This window comes from Acromyrmex echinatior, chromosome 14 (genome assembly GCF_024713525.1).
Source record: "Acromyrmex echinatior isolate Ae372 chromosome 14, ASM2471352v2, whole genome shotgun sequence".
Taxonomy (NCBI): domain Eukaryota; kingdom Metazoa; phylum Arthropoda; class Insecta; order Hymenoptera; family Formicidae; genus Acromyrmex; species Acromyrmex echinatior.
In genome coordinates this window covers 1,155,094-1,174,420 of record NC_141865.1, presented here as the reverse complement: position 1 = coordinate 1,174,420, position 19,327 = coordinate 1,155,094, and the positions used below count along the sequence as shown (strand labels likewise).

General features: G+C 35.2%; 2 protein-coding genes and 1 long non-coding RNA gene across 11 annotated transcripts in view; 1 reads left to right on the top strand and 2 right to left on the bottom strand.

Moving 5' to 3' along the window:
- Positions 1-845: 845 nt before the first annotated feature.
- Positions 846-3,865, bottom strand: RpL7 (ribosomal protein L7). The gene is made up of 6 exons (XM_011053701.2): positions 3,726-3,865; positions 2,922-3,036; positions 2,467-2,642; positions 2,002-2,249; positions 1,300-1,397; positions 846-1,000 (listed from the first exon to the last, which is right to left on the bottom strand). Exons 1-6 carry the CDS (start codon positions 3,734-3,736, stop codon positions 890-892), a joined length of 759 nt encoding a protein of 252 aa, XP_011052003.1. The 5' UTR covers positions 3,737-3,865; the 3' UTR covers positions 846-889.
- Positions 3,866-4,009: 144 nt separating this feature from the next.
- LOC147907309 (uncharacterized) lies at positions 4,010-15,363 on the top strand. The gene is made up of 2 exons (XR_015547512.1): positions 4,010-4,358; positions 15,172-15,363. It is a non-coding gene; the product is annotated as an uncharacterized LOC147907309 (long non-coding RNA).
- Positions 5,546-19,327, bottom strand: part of rhea (Talin_middle and talin-RS domain-containing protein rhea) — a 61,783-nt gene continuing 48,001 nt past the window's right edge. For all 9 annotated transcript variants that reach the window (XM_011053706.2, XM_087413635.1, XM_087413636.1 and 6 more), the window contains 4 exons: positions 16,621-18,523; positions 15,154-15,900; positions 11,517-12,152; positions 5,546-11,041 (listed from right to left, as the gene is read on the bottom strand). In XM_011053706.2, the coding sequence (XP_011052008.1) occupies positions 9,500-11,041; positions 11,517-12,152; positions 15,154-15,900; positions 16,621-18,523 (4,828 nt within the window). In that variant the 3' untranslated portion in view covers positions 5,546-9,499. The remainder of the gene's footprint in view (positions 11,042-11,516; positions 12,153-15,153; positions 15,901-16,620; positions 18,524-19,327) is intronic.

Here is a 19,327-nt window from a genome sequence, read left to right as displayed (position 1 = left end):
TATATATATTGGGTCATTTAAAAAGTATCCGCGGTTTTTTCATTCAAAAATTGAACAAAAAACCGCGGATACTTTTTAAATGACCTAATATATATATATATATAGATATACATACACGAGGGTGTTCCAGAATTATCGCTAAATATTTCGTGTGCTGGTACAGTGGACTAAACTGAGTCGAAAAATCTTCTATTATTTTACAATTTTCTCAATAGTTAATAAAATATTAATTAAAGATCGCCGAATATTAATTTTCAATAATTTTTTACTCAAATACTATCATCTTTACACAAAAATAGCAAGTGACAAAAATTGTTTATTTTTTTCTCATAAAGTTCTAAGAATTTTTTCAGAATTTTTTAGTACTGCATTTTCTCATGTTGGTAAAAATAGTTGCCAATAACAAAATGTAGTACTAAAAAGTTATTTAAAAAATTCTAAAAAAATTCTTAGAGCTCTATGAGAAGAAAATAAACAATTCTTATCTCTTGCTATTTTTTTGTGAAGTTGATAGTACTTGAGTAAAAAATTATCAAAAATCAATATTTGGCAATTTTTAATAATTAATATTCCGTTAACTATTTTTTTTAATTCAGTTTAGTTCGCTCTAACGGCATACGAAATATTTGGTCATATTGTCATTTTGGGACATAGATCTTATTCCTTCACATTTATTGTAAGACTTTCGCAATGGCAAACACATTACAAGTGTATCTAGATGTTTATTTTGATTTGGCAATACTATTTTCTCTTTCAGTAAATTCAGTATTTTCCAATATTTTTTATCATATGTATGAAAATATTAATCAATGCATGTGAATAATAATTAACAAGAGACACAAGAATTTAATTAGAGGATATATTTTTATTTATGAAGATTTTTATAAACTTATATCATCCTTCTGAGAAGTTCGTTGATTTTATCCTCTCGGTTCCCAAAGTCACCACCTTCTACATAATGATTGGTCTTCTTACGCCATCCACCATTTGGAGTATTAAGCTAGAAACAGAAATTACGTTTTATACAGATGTAATGTTTCTGAAAAAATATATGCTAAAGCGATCAAGATATAAAAAATTTGTTGTTAAACAAACGCAAGTGTTTGAGCTTGTCTTAGATTGACGATATTAACAGATATCATCCATCGGCAAGAAAAACTCGTATTGTTTTTCGACATAATAGGAAGTTTATAGCTTTAGATTAATCTATAACCATGCCTATGTCGTAAATATAAAAAAAAGTATATCGATAAATATTGTATATAGTATCTTTTTTTTTACACCTTGAAGAGTGCATACCTTAAAGGGCCATAGGAAATTACTGGCGCGTTTAAACTTCAAATTAACAGTAAATATCTCGTGGATTAAATCCTCGATACAAATGATGTCATATCGACCTAAGGACAAAATAAAATTTTCCTTTTGATAAATTATTTCCTAAGATGCAACTCGACTTACATACTAATTACATATCGCTCATTTGTTAAGATACAATTCAAAAAAAATTTTTCAGAAAATAAGTTAAATTATTAAACTTTTGTAAGATTAATTTTAAAAAATAATTTTAATGTTACAATTATTATAAAATAAAAATATCTATTCTTAAAATATTTTTTCTTTACATATGCATTCTTTTTTTATAACTAACTAAAAAATAATTTTTAATGTTATTGTGAATAAGCGATATATACACATAATAATACATATACATTATGTATTTTATATATATATATATATATATATATATATATATATATATATTATTATAGTTTTTGTATCAATTTTTTTCACTTGACTATATAATGAAATATAGTCAGGCTAAGAAAAAATTGCTTTATTAATTTCTGACAAAATGGAAAGGAGAATGTGTACATTTCCAAGACTCCCATGGATTTGTCAAGAAATCATTTACTGAGAATGTGCATACTGGTCGCACCTCATTATTTTATTAGTGATCATTGATTGTTCATTTGAACTAATATTAGAAAATATTTTACTAACCGAGTGTCTTCTCAATGATGGAATTGTTTGTGATCGGTATGCGTTGCCTGTTTATCTTGGCAAAGCCTCGTTTGTAGATTAATTCACGAACTGATTTCAAATTGGGATAACCCCATGTGATATAAGGCTCGACAATACGTAACATATTGATTGTCGCTTTATTCAATTTCACAAAGACACCATTGTTGATCTGTCTTAGACGGAACAATTGCAATACTTTTCGTACTTTAGGAGCAACTTGGTTCACACTGAAAAAATTGTAATCACATTACAATCATTAATTTGATGTAATAATGTGATTGCATCAAAAATCACATTACAATTATTAGTAACAACAAGTAGTAACTTAATGTAATGATAATTAATAATAATTGTACTATCAGTACTAACTACTGATTGTTATTATTAAATCGAGTCTTCAGGAAAGAAAAGGCAATTTGTTAATAATAACATGTTCATACTTACCCTCGAATACGGATAACAAATGCTAGACGTGCTTCACCAGGAATATAATAATTTCCGCGGTTTTTAGCTTGTCTCTTCAATCGAATTTCATCCCTCTCCTTTTGCCTATATTCTTTCACATAATTTTCGGCCCTTTTGAAAATCTTTTGCTTCTTTATTTTGCGGTCATTACGTTGCTGTATTGTAAAATAAAAATCAACTTCATATGAGTCTCATCATTTCTTTTCTACATTAAAAAATATAGCGTTCTTATCGTGAAACGATAATGTGTCCACAATGCTAGAAAAATCACTTTAAAATTTCAGATGGAGAAAAAATTTACTAATTATATTCGTCAATAGTTTAAGTAGTATCTATTAATTTTTTTCCGAGGACTTGGAGCAATGTCTAGCATTATAGATACAAGGCTTTAAAAAAGGATGTGCTATCAAATTGTTTACATAAAACAGAATTACCTTGATGGAGAATTGTAAACCTGTAGCTTTCACTATATCACGGTATTTTTTTCTCTTTAACACCGACTCTGGCACTGCCGGTAATTTTTTTGTTAGTGGGACAGTTTCTTTCTTCCTGCATAGAACAAATACTATCATATTAGAAATATTATGAATATAATGAAGAATTAGAGATAAATCGTGTCTGTTAAATGACGAAGGGATAATCACTTAATGTAATTGTGGAACAATGTCCCTGAAATCATTATAAAATTTATATGAAATCCTCATGTATAATCTGATAATTACATATGCAATTACGAAAAATCATTTGTATCAGATAAAATCATTTATTTTTTATCAAATGACTTTACATATATATAATGAAGAAAATTATTTGTAATCAGATAAAATTGTATGAAATCATATAATTTGTAGAACAATATTTTAGTTGGTGGTTACCATCTCGTTAAATGATACACATTGTGTTTTGTTAATCACATAAATTCGCTGGAGTTAGGTAATATTGATTGCAGTATTTTTCAGCTTTCATACAAAATACAAACGTATAAATAGCGAAATGAGTTTTGATTAGAAAACAAAGTGTTTTTCGGATATGTGTAAATAATGACATTATCGGGCGGTGAGGAGCAACTATGTGCAAATTTCCGATTAATAATTCCGTTTGTTATCTGTTTAAAATAAAAATATTTATTCGCTGATACGCATGCAACATAAACAATTGCTAATACAACATTTATGCATTCGCGAAATTATATTGTCGGCTGATGCAACCGGATTTTTCGAGCCATCAAAATTACTTACGCGTCGGCCATCCTTCCATGCGATAAAGGAAAATCTAACCTCTCTTCGTCTGACAAATCACTACGAGAATCAGCAAGAAATCAATATGCGCTCGCAATCATGGTGGAAAAAGACACAAAGTCACTAGATTTATAAAAGCAGAAAGAAACTTGAGAGAGGACATGACGATTCAAAACTTCTAAAACAGAGAATAAGAATTTCAACCTATCAGAAACTGTGTATTCCACAATACATGATTTCTGATAGGTTGAAATTCGTATTCTCTGTTCTCTGTTTCTTTTATTGTGCAGAGCCCCTTATAGAATAGGGACCCAGGGCCGAGGGTCCTTAAAGGCTTAAACACAATAGGCACAGGCGATAAGCAGAAGGAATAGGGAGTAACGAGCTGTCCAATCAGAGCTCTGGGATATAATATCGAACTTACACATCAGAGCTCTGATTGGATGGCTCGTTATTCCCTGTGCTATTGTGTTTAAGCCTTAATAGTATCGGTGCCAGTAGCGACACTAAACGTCAGCATCTTTGATGTAGGTGTTCTTAGGTCACATGATTCATCGCCATGTTATGAAGTGTACATACCAACACATGCACACTAAAAATTGCAGCCACAAAAAAGTTCATTGTCGCTACTAGGTATGATTATACTGTGTCATAATTCTCAAAGGGGATCTGATTACAAAAAAATATTTGTTTATAAGTGTTCATTAGAAAAGAAAAGAGGATCGCTGATAAAATCGGCGGAGGTGGTGGAGAGCCTCTAGTAATTCATTTTTGCTAAATTAAACTTTAAATTAATGATATATGATTGGAAAAGTTTGAAACATATTTTACATTTATTATAGTAATTATAAAGATTTTGGAATATATTATACTTACATACTAATAATTATGGTAAAAACGGGCTGAAAATTTGCATTAAAAAACATAACTTTGTAATTTCATTTTTATGCAGACACATATCATAAGACAAAATTCGCTAAATTAAACTTATTTAAATATTCAATTTTGAGTTTCTTAAAATTCAACAATTTATTTTTATAGTATAAGACATCGTTTAAAGACCCATTAATAAACATATATTGTATTAAAAGATTTATTAAATAAAAATGTAAAGATTCTCATTGTAGAAACAGAATTCAGATTTTCTTGAATTATATACGAATTTTATATTATGATATGCATGTATTTTGTATACGAAGTATCTTATACGAAGTATCTTATATGTATTAAGCAAAAATGTTGTAAAAATGTATAAGCGTGCGCAATTTATTTATTTTATATTTTATATTAAAAAGATTTAATTCTATTTTTTGCGTTACATTATATTATATTTTATTATATTATATTGTCTAATTACTTTGTATAGTATAATTCTTTTTTTATATTCTATATTTTGGTATCAAATAAATACATTGCATGAAAATATTAAATTCGTATGTAATACAGTAAAATTTAGTAAATCTCAATTCTCTACGTAACGTACTTTTTAGTTGTAATTTGCTCACATAAGAATGTAGCTATAATATAATACGTGTGTTATATTAGTTATATTCATTGTTATATATTGTAACTTGATATTTACTGAGAAAAAGAGGACCGCCGTTAAAAATTGGCGGAGATGGTGGAAGACTTTGGAGGTTGATTCGACGTTTTTATTCATTTGAATTTTCTTTACAACTTTAAATTAAATGTAGTTTGCTTACTATTAGAATTCTAACTTTATTCAACGGCGAGAGAGAGAGAGAGAGAGAGAGAGAGAGAGAGAGAGAGGATAATAATTCGAAGAATATTATATATTTGGAGAAATAAGAAGCAACGAGTGTTAGAAACTCTTTATTGATTACGTGTGTATAAATATCTGGATTTTATATAATGGCAAAAGAGATTAATAATACAATAATAATAACCGTAATAATATCTCTGGTCGCGTAATCAAGATTAATAATAAGAAGTAAAAAGAACATTGTATATAATATTGATATAACGTCGTAACATTCCGTGAAAAATAGATCTAAAAGATATTTCTATATGTTTTTGTATAAGAAACAATTACAGAACAACTATTAAAAAAATATCCTCTATATAATATAAGGGCCATGGCACACAAAAAAACTTAAGCAGTAAAATGTAAGCAGTAAGCAAATTGACCAATCACAGTAAAGTCCGTAAGACTATACATAAGCAATAGCCAATCCAACATGTTGATTTTCTTACTGCTTACGTCTTATTGCCTTAAGATTTTTGTATGCCATGGCTCTAAATCGTTAAAACAATGCATTATTATATTTGTAAAGACGCTATGTTTTTGTATATATATGTTTTGCAATATATCTATATACCTTTACATATATATATTATATATAATTCGTCATTTTGCGATACACAATATGTTATATCATGGCACATTCGTCTAGAGATACAAAGATCCACACAAACCGATCACGATGCGCGTCATTTACGATTGATCTCTTCGAAAACCCAACTAATTCTCGCGTAAATTCAAAAAAATTATTCACAAAATAACCATCGAGCTTCTTCGTCGCTTTACAATTCATAGAGTAATGTGGATATGGAATCAAAATCGGCTGATAGATCAATCAAAATTAAAAAGATCGATCAAGTTGACTGATTCAACTGATTTATTATTAAAATCTCGATTTGCGCGAACCTCGAGGCACAAAGGATCGCAATAGATGATCTATTGCGGTGAAACGTAGCACGCGCGCATCGCTTTGGAAGAGCAACGACGTTGGCCGTTCGTTCGGCCGATACATTCGTCCACACACACACTCCGTTAAACACATTAGTAAAGCATTCGATTTTTGGTAATATTAGAGACTCCTTAAGATTGTACTACGAGCACATTAAAAGGGGAGGAAGCGGCAGCTCGTTGGCAGCTCTCTCGTAGGCACTTCTCTCGTTAGATCGTGTTAAGCCCATATCAGACTACTCATTGAAGATTGAGGATTATCAATTAAAATTTAGAATTCGATCAAACAGGTAAATTTAATCGAATTGGTTCTGATCTGTTGAATTCTAATTTCTAATTCACAATTTTCAATCTGTATTTGATATGGTCTTTAAACCCAGATTATTGAAGATTGAAGATTACATGCTAAAGATTAGAACTCGTCAAATTTAATTTTAATTCATTTTGTTCTGATTTGTTGGATTTTCATTTTCAATTCGCAATCGTCAATCTTTAATGTGTAATCTGATATATAATAGATTTCAGTCTGTCAATGACGTGAGTGGTGGTTCGCTCAATTTTCATATACATAATAAAAAAATATTCATGTAGTAACTTATCTATTCGCGAATAATAAGGAATATGATACATAAAAAACTTAAGCAGTAATAATAAATGAAATTGGCCACTCTGGTAAAAAAAATTCTTATATTATTTTGTATTCTTATGAATTTTTCGTATTTTAAATTTATGAATGTCTGAAAAATACATTAAATAAAAAATATCTTCTCTATATATTTTATAAATTTTTTTTTTAAATTAAAATGAGAAATCTTAGAATATTTCAGAATTCATATAGAGGAGAATGTAGTATTATGGTATCCCAGTTACATTTACACAATAAATAAGTTAATCAATATTTAAGTTTAAAACTTGATAATTACATTCGTTAAATTGTTGAATCGATTTCAAAGTTACGAAATATTCATTACTTAGGACACTATTAATAAAAGTGACATTGCACAATGACTTGAAGAAAAACATGGGTGGTAATGTGGCCTATCATAAAAATAGTCTTAGAAAATTAGTTTTGTTTAGAAAACAGTATTTGATCACAAAATTAACAAAAAATAAAACATTTTAGAATATATACAAATATAAATGTATATACATTCATATAATTTTTGCATATAAGATGCTCTGTACTAAAAATAGTAATATAAACACGTAATATAAACTACAAATTAACAGTAGAGCTACAATCGATTTGCAAATAATTATTTTAAACCTCAAAAAAGAAGTCATGAATAATCAATATCAATTAAGGGACACATTAATAAAATATCATACTATTGTTTAAATTTACGTAACTCAAAATATATACAGTCAAATAAAATATTAAATAGCAAACTACATTCAAAAATATATATATTCGTATGACAATACGTTCAAGTTTAAGAAAAATGAGAAAGTAGGTATAATTAAATGCTAAAATATATCTCAGAAATGTTTCGAAATACTTGAAAGTAAAAATGTGTTATAATAAATGTTGGCTATTGAGTATTCATATATTAGCGTCATAGTGTAACGGCGAGCTACTGAACAAATAATTCCATAAATAATCTTTAAGATTCGCTATATAATAGCGTAGATATTAGGGGAGGCCACAATATATACAATGGCCATAATATCATCTTCTCCTCTACGTATATACAAAATTAAAAAAAAAATATATAAACTTTTTGAGCATTTTTATATTCCAATATAAAATATAAACTTTTTGAGCATTTTTATATTCCAATGTGTATAAAATATTGAGAAATTTTTGAACTAAGATTATATAGAAATTTTGTAAATTATATAGAAATTCTCAAAAAATTATATGAAGAAAAATTATATGAAGAAAATTATTTAAGAATATTTTTCACCAGGGCAATTACAGATAAAAATGGTCGAAAATTGTAAAGTTTTGACTATAATTAGTTTATTTATCGCTTAAGTTTTATTGTTTATATTTTCTAGTGCCACCTAATTGCACCAAATCGATTACTCGTGGAAGCATTAGTTGGACTAGGAAATATGAGCCGACATTAGTAAGTTCAATTAATAAATTCAATTTGAGAACGAGCTACCGCCCACAAATTAACCATACTGTAGAACCGCGCTAGAAGAAAAGTATCAGGATAAAGAATCAGTATTTTTTTGGCGAGTCTGGAAGATCTTTAGAATAGAGACGTAATAAAAGGGAGAGTTAATCGAGAAAACAGAAAGTGTTAATAGCAGTGGCGCGTCGCTGGGCCCATCTCGACACCATGCGACATTGGAAAAATTAATAAAATTAACTGATATGTTGCTTCTCTTGTTAATCCAGTGGTTCTTAACCATAAAATGAGTAAACATAAAATTAATTCTATATTAAATCAAGCACATAATTATCTCCTATCATCCTCGAATAAATGTATAAGCAAAGAAAAAAAAACAGAAAACTTACTATGCCAATATGAAAGCGGACAATTAGCATTTCCTATATTTGATATAATATTATATCAACTCGTGTCTCGTAAGATCAATTATATGGCTATTGAAAAACGATCCATGGCTCGTGACCGTGAAACATCCAACGTTAAATACATTCGTAAGGCTATTGATCGAAAGCACATGTATTACATGTATCTAAGGACACTTTCTATCGTTTCACTAATAAATAATTCTGCTGCATTTCCTCGTTTCAAAGCTTCCTCGTTTCAAAACTTCCTCGTTTTGAAGATGTGATAAATTTAAACGCAGACTCTTAACGAGAAACAGATTCTCGACGAAATTGACGAAGTCCTTGTTAAAGCTTGTCTTTGTCATTATTCGTCAAAATCACCACTGCATTATTCTCATTTCAATCTTGATTTTAAAAGCTCGTTAATCTCTCTCATCGATGAGAAAATTATTTATTGTATTAAAATAATTTTATCTGTATTTTAGCAGTTTTTATATTGCATTTTTTAGGCTCGAATTTAGACAGGTCATTTTTCTTAAGATCATCTCTGGACAAAATTACCGCTTCTAATTACATACAGAGGGCTTCCGCTTATTTTCACTGCTTGTCCTCGTAACGGAAAGTCTTCGTGTTGGACTCCTGTCGACTCGACATCGTCATGGTGACGGTCTTCTTCTCCGTGACTTTGTGCTTCATCGTACGTTCTTCGACGTTATCGCTACCTTTGAACGTCGACAGCTCGTTGCCGGATGTGTATTGCTTGGTCTCCTCGGTAGTCTCATAGTTGGAACTACTAGTACTCTTGCCGGGCGTGGACGTATATACTTTTGTCGTAATGGTCTCAACTCTGTGACCAGGAATGGTCTTACTCTCGACATTCTTGAATGTCTGATGCTGTGGGATACCACTGCTAAATCGTTGAGTGTCCACTTGCTTCTCGGAACGGAACGTACTCATCGGACTGACGCCTGAAAACCGATCAGTTGGATACTTCAGTTGATCTTGTGGGGACTTTCGGTCCTCGGCGGTTTGTTCCTGAACGATTTTGGGGGTCGGGGATTTCGTCGCATACGAGATGTGTTGAGGCGGCGGATACGAAACGATTCCGTCCGTATGTTTTCTGTCCGTAACGTAACTCTCCTGATTGATTCTTCGCTCAATCGAACTGTATTGGCCAGGTGAATTGTCTGTTATAATCTTCCTCTCGGTGACGATGTACGGACTTCTGTCCTGATAACTATCGACAGTATATTTTCTGTCCAGGGATCCGTAATGATCCACAGTAGATCGGTACTGACTGTCCTTCATCTTTCTCTCGAGGGTGCTCTGCGTCGAATGTACTTTCTCGGGACTCACCAGATTCTGCTGATCGGCAAATTGATGACTAATGTGCTGCGTGGTGGACTGCAACTGGTCCAGAGTATGATTCATTGTCTGAATGGGCGAAGTCTGTGGTTCGTACGCCCTCGTCTCGTACCGAGTAGTATAACTTTGATAGCCGCTCTGATCGCCTACTACGTCACCATCTCCATCAGCTAAATCCGGCCGATTCTTATATTTGGCTAAACGAATGGCAGTCAGCCTGCCTCGGGCTTCCTCCAGCTCGCGCTCAATTCGCAAAACCTCCGAGCGCGCGTCGATTTCCTGCGCGATACCACCCACCATACGGCGGTTTAGGACCAACGACCTATCCTCTTCTTGCTGAATAGCCTGTTGCGCAGCGCGTACGAGATTATCGGTAGCACGTTTCACGGCGTTACCGGCCGCTTGCAGACGTTTCGTGCTCTCGCTGTCAGGGTCGGCTTTGACCTTGCAAGCAACCAACAGTTGCGCCGTGCTGCTGGCAACCTGCTTAGCGCTGGAAATCAACTTTTCCTCGGAGCTTACTCCTTGAACGAGAGCATTCGCGGATTCGACGAGGCTGTGAGTGGCAGCTGCGACCATTCGAGCGGCCGAAATTAGACCTTCGGACCATTGCCCGTCATCAGAACTGGTCAGTGGCGTGCGTGATACCTTGCCGGTCGCGATAAGTTCTCGTTGAGCGGCACTGGCGGCCTTTATCAACGCCGAAGTGGCGGCGGCGATTGATTTAGCGGCTTCCAGAATCATTTCATCGAAATTCATATCTTCATTAGCTTCCTGTTAAATGAAAAAATATTTATTACAAAATAAAGTAAAAAAATAATTTTGATAACAAACGAAAAAACAAAATCATGCAACTTTACGAAATAATTTTTACAAATTAAGATAATCCATTAATTTTACAATTCTTTTTTTCAATATGAAAGACAAAAAGTCTGTCGATATTTTTATTTAAAAAATTCTAAGTGATTCCATTTATGCAACAGAAATTGATAGGAAAGAGCGTTAAATCTTTTGTGTCAACATAATACATATTGTGTATACACATGTCTCCTTTTAATACTCATCTGTTGAACGTTGATGAACGATGATTTCTCCAATCGCCGTAATAATATGTTCGATTCTCGGTCGATCATTCATAACGACCAAGAAAATCAAACATATCTCGCGGAGACCAGAATGACTCGTGCTATTGACGTATGCCTGTATCTGTTATTTCGCAAATTACTCCAAAATTATTATGGAAACTCACCTGAATACTTCTCCTCGGTCTCAGACTCGCCAATTTCTTGGCGGCTGCGTCGATACTGGCAGCTGCTCCGAGTAATTCATTCTCCGCGATCACCGTAGGATCGTCAGGGTCGACCCAATCATTGCCTTTCAATAGCTCCGCCACCGCCACCAGTTCCGTTACGCTCTGCGCGATTTTGCGCGAGATCGCCGGCAAGGTGTGTTTGTCACCTGATCTTGACGATATCTGCAAGATGGCTTGAAGCAGTTCCCGATAATTGATGGCAACATCGTGTCCCGCCTGAAGAGTACGTTCACACAGCTCAGTGGTCTCGGCGCAATTGTGAGCTGCGCCCTTACAGATGGTCAGCATATCGCTGATAGACTTCCTGCCCATATTGGCGGCGGCAATTATATCGTCCTGCTTGCAACTGTTGCCAGCGGCGACCGCTTTCGCCGTTGATATGGTGATGCTCTTCGTGCAACGCACGAGATCCTCTGGTGTAACGTTGCTCCTCTGTGTCTCTGAGCTGCTGAGCGCTCGGATTTCCTGAGCTATAGCTTCGATTGTGGACTCTAACGCTCTGGTACCACGCGTATGTTCATCCTCCACGGCCTTCACTGTTTTCAGCAATGACGTTACATTGGTCACCATTACCTATAGACGAAAATTGAATGTAATTTCAGTACGGATTCGTTCCGCTAGTATTTTTGCGCTTGTAATATTAACATCTGCGAGAAAGAGGGAAGAAAGAGAAAGAGAGAGGGGGGAGGGGAGGGAAAGGCATAACATATAGTTAGTGAATATAGTATAAATTAAGATTTTAGTGATGATTTTAAATTAATGAGTAAATATGCTAAAATAATTGCTGCGTAAATACTATTGCAACATATTAACATACGCGTAATTAGTTAGCATGTGAAGCACATGTCCATAATTACATGAGTCTATCAAATGATCTTCTAATAACGAAATAATAAATAGAATTATGTAGAAGCGTTAATTAGAAGCCTGTCAATGGTTTACACAAAATGCTATGAATGAAATGTACGTACCCAACGATGATTCGCTCTACATTTCGGATATAAATTGAATAATAAGAGTTGATAAGATCAAAAGATTTCACAATAAATAACTCATTGACACAAAGATAGTAATACATTTTGGCAAAATTATTTTACATGCCATTTTTAGGAAGTGCAAAAAGATTATCATATTACCAACTTCTTTAACAAACTATTAATGTAAGAAGCGACATGTTTCACTGACACCTTACATAATTTAACAACTACATCTACGTAGAAGTATTGTGTACATAATAATGGCTACATTTCGTATTTATCTTATACAAGATCGCGATAGAAAACGCAACAGCGAGGAGGGAACGAAAATCTGGCTACATGAACAATAATAAGTCAGATGTCCGTTGAGTCGGCTGAGAGCTTTCGGAAGTGGATAGCAGACGAATTAGCTCCTCCTCTTGATCTGACACGAACCATTCCGATTCCGAGCCGCCGATGTCGCTCAGATGCACGAACTGCTGCTGCAGCTGCTGTTCTAAGACCTATCCCGGACCGGGCCAGATCAAAATCGTCAATAAGACTTTCGCATTAAAGTCCACCATTCGCATCGTCGAAACATTCAAGATATACAAACAATTGCACTACTGTCGCCACTATTACCGCGGAACTCGATCGCATCGAGGAAGGTGAGAGGAAGCGTGTACAATAGGCGGAGTATCATTAAACAAACAATGTAATTCTCTACAGAATGCTGTCCGCCAGATATAAAAACAACACCTGTTGCTCATATCACACACATGATACAGATACGAAGCTGAACGTGGAAAACAACGGTTCAAGGTGGACTTTAATAGCGTCGGTCATGCTTTGATCTGGATACCCTCGTCCTGTATCTAACGACCTCGCACGGTTCGAGAGCGGCGATGAACGCTATCAATTCTGCGTAGACACTACGCGAGATTTTAGTAGAACGAGAACGAAATCAGTTAGAAGCAATTCAGACGAGGACGCTTATTAACATTAAAGTCAATTAAAGTCCACCCTAAAAAATGTCTCTAAGAAAGATAAACATTCTTCATGGTTACGTTTAAAACAAGATTATTGAAATTCAACGAATTAATAGATTAAACAAACATTAGATTTGTCGTTAGTCTTCGCAGAGATTCTCTACACCCAGAGAAAAATTGTTGCTAGTGGTAGCAACTAAATACACAAATATACTAGTTTTATATTACGTAGAATTAATTCTCTCTCTCTCTCTCTCTCTCTCTTTTAAGAAGTTTCTGTATGATTGGACTGTGGTTTCTATGCTTTCATTTAGGAATGTACGAATTATCACCATCGATTAATGACTATCAATGCGATGTAAAATTTAGATATTTTCTTTCAGTTGGTCTGTTCATCTGGTTGGGAATCGACTTCGTTTTTTTTTGTCCATTATGTTGTCAATGATAGCCAAATTTTCGAGACTGTCGTCTCATCTGGATATATGATCCAAATATGATAATATGCATTGATGACATACAGTGGCTCAATCTTTTACTCCAAGCTTTAAAAAAAAAATGAACACACTGATGCGGTCCATGATATCCACAGCATTCATCTCGAATACATTTTGAACGCATCGATCCTTTGTTTCTCTCTTGTTTGGATAGTTCAAGTCTCCACTCTGTAGAGATAATATGAGAAAGACCAGAATTTGGATAAGGCGGATTTTTGTCTTCCTCATAATCCTATCAGGTGTTAACAAGTCATCGGCATCTTTGACACCATGGCGATTATTCGATTAATAGATCAGAAACGCGTCCGTCTTTGCATATAAATGACCTCACATTAAATCGGCCATAATGTCTATGTCTTGATTGATGTTAGTATTAAAGAGTTTACCAGCTTAATCTATTACCATGAGCTTAGTTTTGCTCTTGTTAACAATGAGTTTTATTTTCTTGCACTCGAGTCTTCATATTAGTTTCTTTACATCGTTTACGGATGTTGCGAGTAACACAGTGTTGGCATATCATAGGTTGATTATTCTCTTTCCACACACAAACGCCGTATGCTCAATTAATGTACGCAATTGAATAAATTTTGTAGTTGCAATAACCATATGCATTAAAATAAATCATTCAACTATATTAATTCTACATATAAAACTTGTATAATTGTTACACTTGTTATTACTATGTCTTTTCCTCTGAGTGTAAGATTTATAATCACTTACGTAAATCTGTCCATGAAAGATATATAAGTTTGTAGATTCTAATTAATGTCTTAAAAAAAATTAATGTCTAAAACAACATTATTAGAATTAAATAAATTATAATTATGGAAACCCTCTCGTTACAATTTTATTAGGATATTTATTATATTATTTTAATCCACGAAGGACATTTCGTTGTTGAATTAGTGCATAGCGAATTAATCATCTAGATACAGTACTCCATGTCATTTATAGAGATAATTAAATATTTTGTTATAAACAACAAGGTTTCTTTTGAATAAGCGTATTCAATTGGATTAATGCTAGGCAATAACAGAAGCGCGAGATAGGTTTCTATTCTTCATTATCGTTGTTAGAATGTCACAGGTAAATTCATAAAAACAAAAGCGAAAGAGATTTCAAACAAATGAATTACCTTGGCGGAATCTTTCAGATGCGCCATACTGGGATCATTGATGGGTTTGCCACTGGCGGCCTTGGTGGCGTGTATAAGATCGCCGAGGGCAGATGCAACGTCTTTTACGGCATTGATCAGCATCACTTGGGCCTCTGGATTCTGACTGCCTAAACTGGCTGCACCGTATTTGACAACCTCGGCAAGCTGAACAATCGTCGATACCGCGTTCTGTGCTGCGACAGCCAGTTGTTCCTGCGAAGACGCTGCTCCGGCCACCAATGTCTTTGTGTCTTCTACCAGAGCCTTCGCAGTTTGCAATATGTTCTCGCGATGATCGGCGAAAGTGTCACCTTCGTTTTCAGCGTGCAGCGTACCAGCGGTGGCGAACATGATGGTGGTGTCAAGATCGCCAATAATTCCGGAAACTGTGCTAGCAGCATTGATGCACGCCTGAGTGCCGCGCGAGCCCGCCTGTAATGCAGCTAATACTTGCGATACCTTCTCGGTTACGATTTTACTGTGTTCCGCGACCTCTCGTTGGGCGTACGCGTCACCGGGTGACATCTGACATGTCCCGGCGGCGCGAACAATGTCCGCGCAAGCTCGACCGAGTTCTTGGACGCCGGTACGAAGTCTGGCGGATACATCAGCATTGGAGGCAGCCGCGGATGCTCCGGAGGTATCGCGAGCGAGTTGAGTATATTTGTGTGATATATCGACCGCTAGGGGTCCCAATCTGGCTACGTCGGTGCTTGATTTGGTAGACTGAAATTAAAAAGTGAGATAATTTAATATAAGTATATTTTATGATGAGTCTTTAGATTGATTAGATATTAATGCATATTATACAATCAATAAATTCCCGTAAACTAATAATATTCATTTTTTAAAACATATATCTTTATTTATTATATATATTATATATATTAACTACCATAGGCCAAAATTTGTTTATAGATTTTCGATACATTAAGATCTTCTTAAGATGATTAATATCAATTAAGCATCAAATTATTAAATTTTTAAGCAATTTGTGATATTACTATAGTAGTTCAATTGCGTTTATAAGTCCGAAAAATTATTTCGGCACACATAATTCGAAGAGACTATAAACGTGGTATATAAATTTACATGAAATTATTTAAAGCATTTGAAGATCCAGCTTCGACCTATATATAAGCATTGCTTCTTATTGTAAATTAATTATTGGAAATTCATTAAAAGTGAACAACAAATTCGGATATTGAAGATATTTTGATGAGTTTGCCAACCTGGACCTACCTATTTTATTTTATTTTTCCTGCTTACGGTTAAAGCAATAAATTTCTAGAGCAATGAATTAATGACAAAACAAAGTAGTACTAAATTTTTGATTATGTCCCAACTCGATTTGCGAGGGTGGGAAGGTCCAGGTTAATACGAGTAATAAATTATTAATGCTTTGTACTTATGATTGTCAAAATTGTGATATTAAAGACTACTCACTATTTCTTGTGCCAATCGAGCGATCTCTTTGGCAGCTTCGACCATCCTTGTCTGATAATCCACGTAAGAGTCTACAGTGTCGATAGTGGACATACGATGATCCTCCAATCTCACCATCGCACGAGAAATCGTGTCGATTAGACCAGTAACGATGCCCGCAGATGTCGATATAGTTTCCAAAGTGTTCTGTAATTCTTGAAGTGCGTCTTTAGTGGACTCAACGGTCTCGTCCACCTCAGTATGTAACGCAACAGCCTTCGGATTTCCGCCGGATTCCTTGGTGATATAAATCAGTTGCAACGCAGATTCAGCTACGGTCTTCGTCTGATCTAACAACACCATCTGTTGCTTCGAGTGCACCATATTGGACGCGGCACCGATTGCGCCGGAAACGAGTGGTTCCGAATAAAGGGCGATCTGATTGACGGCATGGCCGACATTCTCTGCCTCATACTTGGCAGCAGTACGCAACGGCTCTAGTTTTTCACGCAGCTCGTTTGCACTGCTCTCCATCTGATCCGTGAATCCCTGCACGGTATTCTCACGGCGCGGCATTAGCGCCTGTGAAACTGCGCTCAGTGAAGCGGCGTCGAGCTCGCGTATTCGTGCCGACACTTTCTCAATTGCAGCATCGCATTCCTTCTGACCAGGCGCCTTGTCACGGATCGACGCTACTAGTGATTTGATTGAATCGCTGACGCTCTTGCTGTGATTAGCCAGCAGCTGCCAGGTCGGAGGATCCTTCGGACTGACCGCGAGACTCTTGGCCGCCAGTACCATCGCGCACGAACCGTCGATGATGGACTTGCCAGCGCTGGTGATCGGCTCCTGGGCGGCTCTAGCTGCAATGGATATTTTGGCCGGCTGACTCGCGAATTCGGGAGAACTCGCGAACGTGCAGAGATTATCAACCGCCTCGAGTAATGGTTTCGTGGCTTCTGCACACTTTTCGCGGTTGATATCGGAATAATTTTGATCAAGCGCCTTAATTTCCTTAACAAGGCACGCCGTTGAATTGGCAACGTCCTTGGCAGACTGAACAAAGTGCCGTTTGGCTACCGGATTGCTAGTTTTGCTGGACGCGAGTCTACATGCGTTACAAAGCGCACTAGTATGCTTGGCAATCATAGTAGCGGCCGAGAGCACTTGTTGTTGGGTACTGGTCGGGCTACCGAGACTCTGGCAACCACTATGAATGGCTTGCGCTGCTCGCAGGAATTGCGCCTGATCCACCAGACCCGGTTTACCCGCTACCGATGTGGGATCACTCACACCTGCCAGATAGGCTGCTTGAGCCGCTGCTTCGATTAAGCCGCAAATCGAAGAGGAAACTCCGCGAACCGCGATAGAAAATTGCTCGTGTTCCGACTTTTTCGCGTGATTCGCGATGCCGGTCATACCATCCCCGAGGCTCTTGCTCTTTTCCATGACAGTCTCTAAGCACTCGAAATACGAGGCATCGGAGATGGGTTCACTCGGATTATCCAACAGAGATCGCATGGATTGAATGTTTCTGATAGCGTTGTCGCACTCATTCTGTCCGGGTGCCGCCGAGGTGCACACGTCCACTAGATAATTTATAGAATCGGTGACTGCGCGAGCCGCTGCCGAAAGTTGATTCTTCGCATTTGGCGCAGTAGGATCAGCCGCGATCGATTTAGCGGTCATGAGAAGCTTGCTGGACGTCATACTAACATTCTTCAACGATACTACCACCTGACTGCGGGTTTCAACCGTTGTCTGACTTGCCATCTCCATACCCACACCCAACAAATCTCCGAAAGCATTGGTGAATTGTTTCGACGAATTTGCAAGTTGTATGGGTGAACGTACGGACGATACTACATTCGATGATGCATCGTTCAAATTCGCGGCAGCGTTGTTGAGATCACTCTGCAATTGCCTGCAAAGTAAAAATGCGAAGCGTACAAAAAAATTGAAATAGTATCTTTCTACATGTCAATTATTTCTATGTGCAGAGTAGCAAGCAATAGAATTTTTTTTTAAATCAATACAGTAAAAAAAAATACTATGTAAAGTTGTTCAGTGGTAATTTTAACATGAATAAAAATGTTATTACTTTTTAAACTAGAAATATGTTATTTGTTTTTCTCTCTCTCTCGCGAGTGCTAAAGCTTCAGATATTTTTATCAGATAACATTTAAAGGTCAACACACATGTGTTGCTCTATGCCGGATTAAAGTTTATATCAGACTAAAGATTGAGATTATATTGAAATTTGACGAATCAAAGCAATGTTTACTAAACTTGATATTAATTTTCTTTCTTTTGATTGGTTAAATTCCAATCTAATCTCAATTTCTGGTCTAATACGGATAAAGCTCTTCTTTTTCCTTTGTGAGCAAGCATAACGAGATCTACAAGATCTTGTGAGATAAGTTATACAGAGATAAGTTGTACATTGATACTATATATTATACATTTCATGAAAATAAAATGCAAATCATTTCCTTTATTAACATTCTTTGTTTAATTGAAAAATTATATTTTATTATACTTTTTATATTCAACGACACAATATGATTGCATAATTTTTTTTACTAAAAACCACGTGCTTGTTTCAAAACTGTGGCTTCCCTCCGTTACAAATGAGAAACAGCAAATATACTTTTCCTATTGCCCTTATTATCTTTTTGTTGTTTATAATTAACGAAATAAATTTTCTATTTTCAAGAATATTGTGTTC

Coding starts and splice junctions, on each gene's coding strand:
- RpL7 (XM_011053701.2), bottom strand. Junction 2,250..2,466: donor TTTGTTATCCGTATTCGAGG/GTAAGTATGAAC, acceptor CAATTTTTTCAG/TGTGAACCAAGTTGCTCCTA. Junction 1,398..2,001: donor CATCATTGAGAAGACACTCG/GTTAGTAAAATA, acceptor TTTTGTCCTTAG/GTCGATATGACATCATTTGT.